This window comes from Neophocaena asiaeorientalis, unplaced genomic scaffold (assembly GCF_003031525.2).
Source record: "Neophocaena asiaeorientalis asiaeorientalis breed wild unplaced genomic scaffold, Neophocaena_asiaeorientalis_V1.1 scaffold280, whole genome shotgun sequence".
Classification (NCBI taxonomy): domain Eukaryota; kingdom Metazoa; phylum Chordata; class Mammalia; order Artiodactyla; family Phocoenidae; genus Neophocaena; species Neophocaena asiaeorientalis.
Window position 1 is genome coordinate 8,264,525 of NW_020185321.1, and position 12,625 is coordinate 8,277,149.

Here is a 12,625-nt window from a genome sequence, read left to right on the forward strand (position 1 = left end):
AAGATCAAAATTCAAAACTAAAGCACAGTTTCTATTGAATGTGTATCGTTTTTGTACCACCATAAAATCGAAAGTTCATTAAGTCAACCCATCACAAGCCAGGAATTTTTTAAAAAGCAGAGTACTTCTGAATATACTTTCTTCACTCATACAACACTTTATTTAATTAATTTAATTTTTATTATTATTATTTTTTGTATTTTGGCCGCACCACACGGCATGTGGGATGATTCCCCAACCAGGGATTGAACCCGGGCCACTGCAGTGAAAGCGATGAATCCTAACGTCTAGGTCACCAGGGAACTCCCAACACTTTAGCTGTAAGTTTGCTTCTGAGACAGTGGTCACCTTCATAGAAAGATTAATTAGCAAAAATAGCTGGATTAATTTTAATAAGTCTGTAGACAAGTTCAAAGGGGATGTATTTTTCTGGAAAGCTTGTGTCAAGAGATATGACAGATTCACTGAAAAACCAAAATGGAACAAATATTTTTAAAACCTTATTTTCTATATTCATAAGGTCAAAGTGAATGATAAAGGTTTGCTGATTAAAAAAATATATATTGTCTTAACATATATAGCGGTGTGGGTCTCATGATGAGCAAAGGTGCAGCTGTCTTCAGTAGCCAGCCCCTTAGAGAAAGTGGAAATAAAAGATTATTGTTGTAGTAAAGAAAAAAGATAAAGAACATAACGACTTAAGCTGATGGAAAGAGTACCAAATGAGAGAGCAGAAAACATAAATAAGAAAGTAACCCTCAATACTGGAATGGAATATCATAACTGAATTTCAGTTGTCTACTTAATTTCAGAAGTATTCTTGATGTCTATTTACTGCAAAGAATCAAAGAATGCAGCCTCCTTTAAAAGAAACAGCTTGGTTTTTTTTTAAAAGAAGCCAAACTTTTATATTCTAAAAGGTGCTGATTAGCTTTCAAAAAAGTAAAAAAAAAAAATGATAGTCTCTCTTACTTCATTTAAAAAAGGTTAAATTAGGAAATAAGGAGGAAATAGAATAGAAAACTGGAAGAGCAGAAGGGAAGAAGTGTCTGACTCAATCTCTCTACTGACCTCTCGAGAGAAATCAGACTGAAGAGAAGAGAGCACCTTTAATCTCTTCACCGGCTGAGGTGTCACAGCAGAAGCAGGACTAGTCAGTTTTTATCGACTTGGGGGGTATGAGAAAATACCCAGTTGTGCTGAGGGAATAAGCAAGAGGAGACAGATCACATTTCAATACCAAATGCCATTTAATGAGTACATATACATAGAACTTCTCTAACCCTTTTGTGCAACAGGTGTGGATGGATCTAACGTCATTCCTCTGTGTGTGCCCAAGACAAATATTAAGGCCAAAGTGGTGAATCACATACCAGGCAAAGAATGGATGAAGGCCCAGACGTCATCAACTGTCCATACAGATGGCTCCGTTTGTGCAACTGGTAGCAAGTCACTGTTCTCAGGCATTTTCCTCATCCTCACATCCCGAAGCTCACGCTCTCTTTCCCGCTCACTCTGCCTGCGCAGGCGTGTTGTCATAGCAGATGGCACAGAATCTTCATGAGAAGCCAAGTCTTCTTCTGCAGATGGATAAGTAATTGGAAGCTGGAAAATGTAGTACAGGTAAAATACAGCATTGCACTTTCCTTGTATTTCTGAAAAGGGTATTGTACATTGAATCAAAGTTTCTACAGACCTGCCTAAGGATATGTTCTCTTGCTGCCCCATCAGGGCCACTTGGACGACGGCCACGATGCCCGAGACTTTGATTATCAGGCTTACGATTCCAACGACTAAGTGCAAATTTTTTAGAACAGCTAACATTGTACCTAAGAAATTCAAGTAAGAAAAAAATTAAATGATGTATGGGACACTCCATTTAGTAACTAATTATGACCTTAAAGTGCAGTTGTGAATCAGTAAGTGCCATTTATTTCATTATGGTCTGTAATACCTCAGAAAGTAAACCATAGTGTTCAATAGATTTACTTATGCTAACAGTAAAAAAAAAAAAGTGGCCTCATTTTACATCATAATATAGCTCTCAATATAATACTGGACACCTATAACAAGGTATTGATATTTTCTCCTAATAACAGCATGATAGAAACTCTCTGCAAAATACAGAGGATAACTCATTTTTCTAGCTGCAAAATAATTCAAGGTTCCAGGAGAAAATAAATTATGATTTAATTATTTAAACGTTCAAATTGTTATTTTTCCAGGTAATCATTTCTGAAGAGATTAATAAAAAGACGTTAATATAGTAGAGAGGGGGAAATCTCAAATGGCTAGTAAAATATTTTTCAAATATAACTAAAATCAAGGAATGAAAAGGTAAAGTTGAGATTTCAAAGTTCCACAAGGAATTCATGGGTCTCAGGAATTCAGGAAATTCAAATATATATAATTCTTTAAAATTGGCTGAAAGATTACTTTTATTTTATCAAAATAGACTGTCTAATATTTTTAAATATACATTTTTAACATATATATATTTAAAATATGGAACACTTTATGTATTTGCCTATCATCTTTGTGCAGGGGCCATGCTAATCTTCTCTGTAGCATTCCAATTTTAGAATATGTGCTATCGAAGTGAGCACTCTAAAATTTTTTAACGTAGACCTTTATAAGGCATGATGACAGCTTAAAAGAGTCCTATGCCATTTACTTAGTTCCAACACCCTAGAACAGGTGCTGGCAAACTTCTTCTATAAAGGGCCAGATATTAAATATTTTAGGCTTTGTAAGCCACACAAGTTTCTGGCTCAACTACTCAACTCTGCAACTGTAACATGAAAGCAGCCAAAGACAATAATGAATGAGCATGGGGACTTCCCTGGTGGCGCAGTGGTTGAGAATCCGCCTGCCAATGCAGGGGACACAGGTTCAAGCCCTGGTCTGGGAAGATCCCACATGCCACAGAGCAACTAGGCCTATGCGCCACAACTGCTGAACCTGCACTCTAGAGCCCGCGAGCCACAATTACTGAGCCTGCATGCCACAACTACTGAAACCTGCATGCCTAGAGTCTGTGCTCTGCAACAAAGAGAAGCCACCGCAATGAGAAGCCCACGCACCGCAATGAAAAGCAGCCCCCGCTCTCGCAACTAGAGGAAGCCTGTGAGCAGCAACAAAGACCCAACGCAGCCAAAAATAAATAAATAAATATATTTTAAAATATAATGAATGAGCATGGATGTGTTCCAATAAAACTTTATTTAATAACATTTAAATTTGAATTTTATGTAATTTTCAGGTGTCACAAAATGTTATTCTTTTTCAACCACCTAAAAATTTAAATACTATCCTTAGTTCAGGGACCATATAAAAATAGGCTCCAGAAAGGACTCAGCCTGGGCAGTTTGCCAACCCCTTCCCTAGAAAGAAGAGTGAAAAGAGATGATCTAAGATACAAATTTCTGAAAAGCTACACAAAGGCTAAGAAAAATATACACAGTTCCTCTTTTTTTACACATAAAACTGCCATTGTAATTTCTTATTTTCAAAACTCTTTTGCTCTAAGATGATTTTTCAGGGAAATGACAAGAATTTCCTCACCTATGTTTTATGAAAATATCAGGAGGTAGAAGTAAGGAGTTCTATGAGAGTGAATAGGCTATTTTTCCACTAAAAATATAAAGAAGAAAAGTGTCCTGATGGTCACTTCATTCTACCCTAAAACAATTCAACAAGCTCCTCCTGTGTTCATTATGCTCATCTGTGGACTCAGCTCTAAAGGTTTCTGATTTCCATTCACATAACTGACAAAACTTCTTTCCTAGCTGACTACAGAACAGAGAAGAGAGACTAACTTTACACTTGCTATTTAGTCCCTAAATATTTAGATATCTTAGACAGATAGCTAGGCAGACATGTAAACTGCAGTTCTCAGGTGAGACCTAATTTATCCTCTCCTCCTTGCTCTTCTCTCGTCTGCATTTTCCTACGTTAGGACCCCTAAACCTCTAAAGAGCTTCGCCTAAAGGTATCATAACAGGACAACTAAGCAATCACCTCTGGGAGAAGAGTGATCGTAGTGTGTTAAATGTCCTGAAATATTTCTAAATAGTCAAGAAGTTTAAAATATTCTGAAAGGCAATCCTTCTCCCTCAGTTGTTTTTTTTTTTTTTTTTTTTTTTTCGCGGTAAACGGGCCTCTCACTGTTGTGGCCTCTCCCGTTGTGGAGCACAGGCTCTGGACGCGCAGGCTCAGCGGCCATGGCTCACGGGCCCAGCCGCTCCGCGGCATGTGGGATCTTCCCGGACCGGGGCACGAACCCGTGTCCCCCGCATCAGCAGGCGGACTCTCAACCACTGCGCCACCAGGGAAGCCCTCCCTCAGTTTTTAATCCCTTAGAATCAGAGAGCCACTATTCTTTCTTGTAGTACATGCAAACTGGGAAAACTCCTAAGTTAAAATAGGAGTTACATAATTTGATTAGGACTATCAATAACATGAAAGAATATCTGAATAACAGATTGACAATTGAAAAACCAATAACTCATTTTTAGAGGAAAATACTTCTACTAGTTATTTAACTTAAGTTTTACTAAGTATATTTTTGGGGCACCATACTAAATAATGTATTCAAGCAAGAAATTCCCTTGATGAATCTTTAAGTTCTTAAATTCTTTGAGAGAATAATAACTTTTGGAATAGAAAACAAATTTCAAAATAATCAACCTGTGCATACACTTCACCTTTGGTGGGAAATACCTATAATTAGGATTTATAATCAGAATTAGAGGGGTGTTCTTTAATGTAAACTAAACTTGCGACTAGATCAATGAAGATACTAAAAATTTTGATAGTAATACTATTCACCTATAACATTACTATTGAAAATACAGGTTTAGAAGACAGGCCATTTTGTTGTCAGATAATATAACAATGTGGAGAACTTATGCTATAGCTGTCCCACTTAGAAACCTAAAATAAATAGGATATGGTTAAAAAAAATGAAACATTTAAAAATATAACAAAGTAAATCCAGGTATTTCAATATTGATAAAACAAATATTGTTTTGACACCTTAAGGACTAGTAGTCTCTTCACAGGAGGGGTTCTCCTAAGCATATTCTTGCCACCAGAAGATTGCCACTTCAATATTAGATTATGCTGTATGTGTTATGAATATGCAGTTTTCACGGAGCAAAAGTTAACAACTAAATAGCAGAGTTGCTCCAAATAATGCCTATTTGATATCATTCCTCTATAATATCTAGTTTTGACTAATGGTAAACTCTGCAAGTTTTTTGGTTTTGTTATAGCAGTTGTTGGCTTGTGCTCTAGGAAATTCAAGAGAACAGAAATACCTTTTGGCACACGACATAGTGCAGAATCGTTTTGACCGCAGAAATTCATTAGCATACCCCATCTTTCCACAGAATTCACACTTGAGCAACTCACTGTCCATTTCTTCTAATGCCTCTAAAAAGAAGAAAACAAAGAAAAAACTTCCAAAACTTTAATTGTGGCAAATTTTCTTTTAGCTTCTACATTGGTTGGATGCTGCTAGAGTTCAGACCCTCCAGGAAACTTACAAGGAATGGTCTTTTAACTTTTCAATCCATAGCCACTTTGGCAAGGCAAAGCCCCCCAAAACAACCACTTCCACCAATTCCCTCTTGCTCCTGCATAAAAATATTTTATGGAGTTTTCTCTATATAAATAAGCAATACATTTTTAAAGGTTCATTTTGCTAAGAATCCAACCTACCTAAAATGTGCAAAATAAAACAAAGTCACTACCTTTCAAAAAGCATCATGTAGTATATGAGTTTTGATACACTGTGCTATGTACAATATATATAGCAAAGAACACACTTCTAACTGGAGAAAATGAGGATGAATCCAAAAAGAAGGTAACATTTTGATGTCTGATTTCAGAGGAGCATTTAAAACAGTTAACACTCTCAAAGATCTGCAATGTACAACAGAATATATAAAGATGTATTTATCTAATTATAAAACAGTCCCTTTTAGTTTTATCATATTAAAACAAAGTAATTTACATTTACCTTCAAAATCACCATTGGTTTTGTAACTTCTAACCTCTGCTCCTTTTTGTCAGGGTGCTTCTCTGTTAAATGAGAATGTCCTTCCCTCCACCTCTATATCCATAACTTTCAAGTCATACCACAGGACCCAAAGAAACTTCCCACCTAAATCCTCAAGTATTCAGCAGCAGCAGTCACCTGTAAGTAAGCAACTTAATCTTCAGGACCCACAGTTTTCTCATCTGTAAAATGGAGTTTAAAATACCCTTCCCGAAGAATTGCAGTGAAGATTACATGAATGCCCAATAGGTAGCAGGCATAAAAAAGTGACAGTTCCATTTCCTATTTTCCACATAAGAACTAAGAGTACTAAGACCTGTAATAAGTGCTTAAGAAATACTTCAATGAAAACTGTTAAATTCTTAAATCCACCATATTTTGCCATTTTCATGCATCATCCTAATTCCTATGCCAAGTCGCATAAAATATACAAAAAAAGAACTCCACTAACTAAAGCTTTTAGCTATGAGCTCCATATGTGCTCTTCTATGTTATTCATTTAAGCAAGACTTGTTAAGATGAAGAAAGGGACTCTGAACTGTAGACATGGATGACATGTACTCAGCACATTCAAGCACCACATTATCCCAGTGTTACTGGAGAAGCAAACAGCAAAGTGCTAAATTAAGTGAAGGCAGCAAGAACTAAAAAACACACTGTGAAATATGTGAAGTTCCAAGGGACATCCAAATACACTGTCATGACCAATCAAATCATAAACTAGCAAGTGATCATCTCAAGGAAATTCTCAAGACTGTCTTCATAAACAAAACTCATCTATTTAGTAGCAATGAGGAACAAGAGACTCTCAAAGCAAGTAAAGTAAAAATTGCTCCTTCCAATGACCTAGAGATGGCTTTCACACAGTTGTGCCCCTCAACATATCCCTGGGACCTAGTGTCATACTTCCAGGAGTATTGCTTTTACACTGTCATGCTTGTAACCAGATCTGACCTTGATAAGCCTGTACCGGCGACAGAACCTCTCATTTGACCACCACTGCCACCAATCCAGCCCCAAAGAGCCCATTTGTCAACTAGTTCCGTTTTGACTATACTGAAAGCTTTATTTCAAAAGTTTGTATTAATTAACATAATAATATACAACACTTGATTAACAGGTTAGAATACCTTATGAAGGAGAAGGAAATGTTTTTGCTGGTGAGAGAGGGGAGATCCCAAACAGGTATGGTCTAAGGGTTAACAACCTGACAAAAATAGAACATCAGTTTTATTTCTCATAAAGAAGAGAGGAATATCAACAGATTCAAAAAAGTCCAGTTCTAATATTTGGTCAAAATTTCAACAAATCTGGTAATGTTACCAAGGCTACTTTTTCACATTTGTAAATAAAAAATTACAGAGCCAAATAAGTTTAAAGAACTATTGCTTTGGCTAATAAAGATGGGATTCTATGGCAGAGACAGCTGGCACTTCCCTAATATCCATTCTTCACTTTTCTCCCACAGTAACAAAATCCTAATATTTAGCTAGGAATATGGCCACTGAGAATAAAAAGTACAGTTTCTGCCCCCTGTGTGGCCAGTTTCTGACCAAATTCCAGGTAGTGCCCTTTCTCCCATCTTACAATTAGAATGTGATCATGAAGATTAGCTATCTTGGAAATGTGAGCAACGTTCTAGGGATGGCAGAGCCACTGACAGCTTAGCTGCCCAACACAATGGAGCCCTGCCCTGCTTACCTTTAGACTATGTCAGAGAAAATTAAACTTTATTTCATCAGGTATTATTCTGGGTCTCTAATGGAGTGGCCAAACACATATCCTAACTAACAGAGATCCCCAATTTTTCTGTGCAAGGAGGAGTTACTTTTCAATTTTCCTGAAGACTTGAGATCATGTGATGATCAGCAGCAGAGAGAGAAACCATGATCAGTGTAATGATTTACCAGGGAAGACATAAGATATTTTGGTAAATCACATTTTGGTTGGAGATTCTGGTTATAGAACCAGTCCAAATAGAGACATAGTTTATCCTTTAAAAAAAGAATAATCCTTACATTGTTTTTCATACTGAATTAAACTGTATATACTACTACAACCAAAGCCACTAAATAAGTGACCTCACCATTTCACCCTGTAATACTTCCCATAAACACCGAAGTATACAGTAACAGAAACACTTTATAAAATTACCTTGGGAAATTATGAAGTATTTTAAAATTTGACACATTTTCAGTAAATATATCTCTACTATGAAATAGATTAATCTTTCTTTAACTGAATATAGTTAACATAAACAGTGTGTAAATTTAAGGTGTAAAATACATTAACTTGATACATTTATATATTATAATATGACTGCCTTTGTAGCAATATTGAGCACTTCTATCACATTACATTTTTATCCTTTCATTTTAGTCACTGGGATAATTAAGTTTAAGTCTCTTAGCAAGGTTGATGATTATAGTATAATATTGTTGTCTATACTCATTATACCATGCATTAGATCTCTATGGCTTATTTATTATTCATTGCATAGATTAATCATCTTTAAATCGCCCTTTTCCTTACTCCGGTATCTTGTCCTTTAAAACTACCCTTTGCCTTGTCTTCCTCTTCCCACCATGACTACAGGTATCAATTACATGCCAAACCTCTACACTGCTCCTACATGTGACCAGCAGAGTTTCCAAAAACACTCTTTTTCATGTCATCCGCCTAAAAAATCTTCAGTAACCATCCTCTTGACAGCAAGATAACTCCTAACTCCATAGTCGAATATCAAAGTATGCTAGAATCTGACTGCCTTACTACCCACTACTTCTCTAACCCAACTGTCTACTCTTCACTGCCCCCTCCTGAAGTTACCTAGCACTTGCACATCTTTTGTGCATTTATTCATGGTATGCTAACCTGAAAGGTTATTCCTGTTATCTTAAATCTATGCTTTACCAGCCAAGACCCAGGTCAAATCCCATCTCTACAGAAAACTCACCAAACTGGCAATAATCTCACCCAGTTTTAACGTGCCAAGTTCTTACTGTCTATAATAATTCATTTAATACCTACCATATGTTGCTCCTTAGTTATCTTTCTGTTGTGGAGATTGCTACTTCCTACTAGATCAAAAGCTCCTCTAGGTTCCAGCATAGGCCAGCATATGTTTTAATTGTATTATATTATAAACCATGAGCATCACAAAATATGCTATGAAGCTTCCTAAGCAGTTTTCCATTTCTCTCCAATATGTGCACACAAGAGAGCATATTATATATGCTTATTAGCCTAGAAAACTTTGTTTATACACTTATTCTTATAGACAAGAAAAAAAAACCCTGCACATTCATCTCTACTACTCTTTATCTCAAATGAAAAATTTTCTCAGATAAATAGTATGCATAACTAAAAGCAAGTATTTAGGAATTAAATGAAATTAAGTTCATAACAACAAAAGGCAAAATGTAGACACTGTTTGGATCCTGACTTGAACAAAATAACTATAAAAGAACATTTATACAATTTAAGCAATTATACAATTGAGGAAATCTGAATATGGACCAGGTACTAGATGACACCAAACAGTTATTAATGTTGTTTTGTGTGACACAGCATTAAAATGTACACTTTTTATAGATGCACACTGAAGCATGTACTAGCAAAATACAATAAGAACCATGATCTTTTTTTAAACAGAGGAGTAAAGGGAGAAAACGGAAAGAGAAAAAGCAACAGAGAAAGAGAGAAGGGGGGAACGTAGGGAGAAAAAAACAAAAGGGATGGATGAAGCTGGTGTGGCAAAATAATGTTTAAAATTGGGTAATGTTGCATCTGGGTGAGTTGGGATTCATTATACAGTTCTCTCTAATTGTATGTATGTTTGAAAATTTTCATGTTTAACATTCTTTTAAATAAAAAAAAATCAAATTGAACTCAACGTAAGTTAGCAGTAAAAAAATTTTATACTACTATCATACTCTTTGCTATTCAAATAAGAAGTAAAACAGTGATAAATACTTTGCAACAGTTCATAAATTACCACAATGACAGAGGTGCCTTCCTCTTAAGAATTAGGAAAACTGCAAGCCAAGTCAGTATCTATTTTGCTTACCAGCATGCTATTTTACTTAATTTTAGCAAAGTACAGGCACATAATATATGCTAAATAAATATTTTAAAAATGAATAAATTAATTTTAGATGAAATATATTAATATATTGAGGATAATTACTTAGACACAGATATTAATTCACTATTACAGAGCTCTGACTATATTAAATGCTATTTAATTAAACTGAACGGTATCAACTGCAGAGCCATGATCAGAATCAATAAAAAGTAAAATATATCATTTTTGCATTTATTTGTGTTTGTTTTCCTAAAGTCACTTTGCATTACCACTTTGACTTTTATGGAATATTCACTATTAGAATAAGGTCTATAAAAAAAATTCTTTGACACTGAGAAGATTTAGTGATATTTTCCTCTATGAACAAACTTAATCGCCTTTTGATTGAAGACTACGTCCTTAACACAACTGTAACAGCCACCTGATATCAAACATCTGAACACATAAAGTCTAAAACCAAATAACCCAGAAGCTCTAAATTTTTAAGCAAACTCAGTAAAATAGTCATTTACTTAAGTCTGTTTAAGAAAGAGAATTGGTTGTTTTGATCCTAAAATTCTGAATTAGTTTCATATATAATGGAGCTTTTCCCAACCACACTCCTTCAAATGTCAAACTGGTAGTATACAAATTAACACCAATCTTGCTATTTTAATTATATGACCATTAAGAGTCTGATTAGCTTTCCCACTATTTTAGTCAAATAATACATTATATGAGAAAAAAAGTAAATACTTCCAAGTGAAAATCTGTGTGGAATAAACACCCATGTCTTATTTCAAACAATCAAAGTCAAAGTTAAAGGGCATCTTAAAGAAAAATCCACAAACCTTCAGCAATCATGTCTTCCATCTCTGTGTCAGATGAATTATCTGCATGCTTTGCATTATTCTGTAGCTCTGGCTGAACACACACGGAATTTATCACCTGATTATCCAAAATAGGCCTTTTTTTCACAGGCTGTTCAATCAGCAGAGACGAACGACTCACCTTTAAAAGACAGAACAAAATAAAATAACCTTTTAAAAGATTTTCAAAAACAATTTAGGTTAAAAATCTCTTGAAACGAATGGTACCTGTGATAATTTACTTGTACGACTGATCAGATCCATTCATTAAGGGCTTTATTCCTTGAGAAAAGGTTAGGCAACCTGAACATAAATGCTTAAACTGCAGTTCATGAGCAGTATGGATGCTTCAAAGTCTCAGTCAAATGGAACCAAGGGTCCTAGTTTAGGCAGGTAGGCTAAAAAGTTTTTTAAAAAATCAGTAATAAATTTTGATGAGCCAGTACCTTTAATATAATTTTTTCCTGCAATAACTTTTAAGATTTATTTTTCATACACAAAGCTTTTTATTTGTAGGATTATCTCCTCAGGATAGATCATTATCATATGCATTTTAAAGATAAGGGAACTCGACTCCCCTGGTGGCACAGTGGTTAAGAACCCACCTGCCAATGCAGGGGACATGGGTTCAAGCCCTGGTCCAGGAAGATCCCACATGCCACAGAGCAACTAAGCCCACGAGCCTGTGCTCCAGAGCTTGCAAGTCACAACTACTGAGCCCATGTGCCACAACTACTGAAGCCTGTGCGCCGAGAGCCTGGGCTCTGCAACAAGAGAAGCCACCGCAATGAGAAGCCCACGCACCACAAAGAAGAGTAGCTCCAGCTTGCTGCAACCAGAGAAAGCCCGCGCACAGCAATGAACATCCAATGCAGCCAAAAATAAATACATACATACATACATACATAAAAAAAAAATAAAGGGAACTAATGTTAAAAGTATGCAGGTGGAGGAGGAGACCTTCAAGATGGCAGAAGAGTAAGACGTGGAGATCACCTTCCTCCCCACAGATACACCAGAAATACATCTACACGTGGAACAACTCCTACAGAACACCTACTGAACGCTGGCAGAAGACCTCAGACCTCCCAAAAGGCAAGAAACTCCCCACATACCTGGGTAGGGCAAAAATAAATAAATAAATAAACAGAGACAAAAGAATAGGGATGGGACCTGCACCCCTGGAAGGGAGCTGTGAAGGAGGAAAAGTTTCCACACACTAACACAGAATTAGGGGCAAAGGGCAAAGCAGAGACATTCCCGCACAAAGGATCAGTGCCGACCAGCACTCACCAGCCCGAGAGGCTTGTCCACTCACCCACCGGGGCAGGTAGGGGCTGGGAGCTGAGGCACTGGCTCCGGAGGTCAGATCCCAGGGAGAGGACTGGTGTTGGCTGAGTGAACACAGCCTGAAGGGAGTTAGTGCACCACAGCTAGCCAGGAGGGAGTCCGGGAAAAACTCTAAACGTGCCTAAGAGGCAAGAGACCATTGTTTCAGGGTGCACGAAGAGAGGGGATTCAGAGCACTACCTAAACGAACTCCGGAGACGGGCGCGAGCTGCAGCTATAAGGATGGACCCCACAGTCGGGCATGAGACGCTAAGGCTGTTGCTGCCGCCATCAAGA

General features: G+C 36.7%; 1 protein-coding gene and 1 non-coding gene across 13 annotated transcripts in view; both read right to left on the reverse strand.

The window, feature by feature from the left end:
* Positions 1-12,625, reverse strand: part of PHC3 (polyhomeotic homolog 3) — an 83,387-nt gene that overhangs the window by 13,276 nt on the left and 57,486 nt on the right. For 9 of the 12 annotated variants that reach the window (XR_003001668.1, XM_024734055.1, XM_024734061.1 and 6 more), the window contains 4 exons: positions 10,982-11,141; positions 5,322-5,436; positions 1,697-1,829; positions 1,374-1,605 (listed from right to left, as the gene is read on the reverse strand). Coding sequence is in view for 10 of the 12 variants with exons in the window: in XM_024734055.1 (XP_024589823.1) it covers positions 1,374-1,605; positions 1,697-1,829; positions 5,322-5,436; positions 10,982-11,141 (640 nt within the window). In the remaining 2 variants the exon portion in view is untranslated. Of the gene's footprint in view, positions 1-1,071; positions 1,200-1,373; positions 1,606-1,696; positions 1,830-5,321; positions 5,437-10,981; positions 11,142-12,625 lie in introns of those variants that run through there. The other 3 variants (XM_024734063.1, XM_024734062.1, XR_003001669.1) reach the window with 2 other exon arrangements.
* LOC112392419 (U6 spliceosomal RNA) lies at positions 2,500-2,606 on the reverse strand. The gene has a single exon (XR_003001683.1). It is a non-coding gene; the product is annotated as a U6 spliceosomal RNA (small nuclear RNA).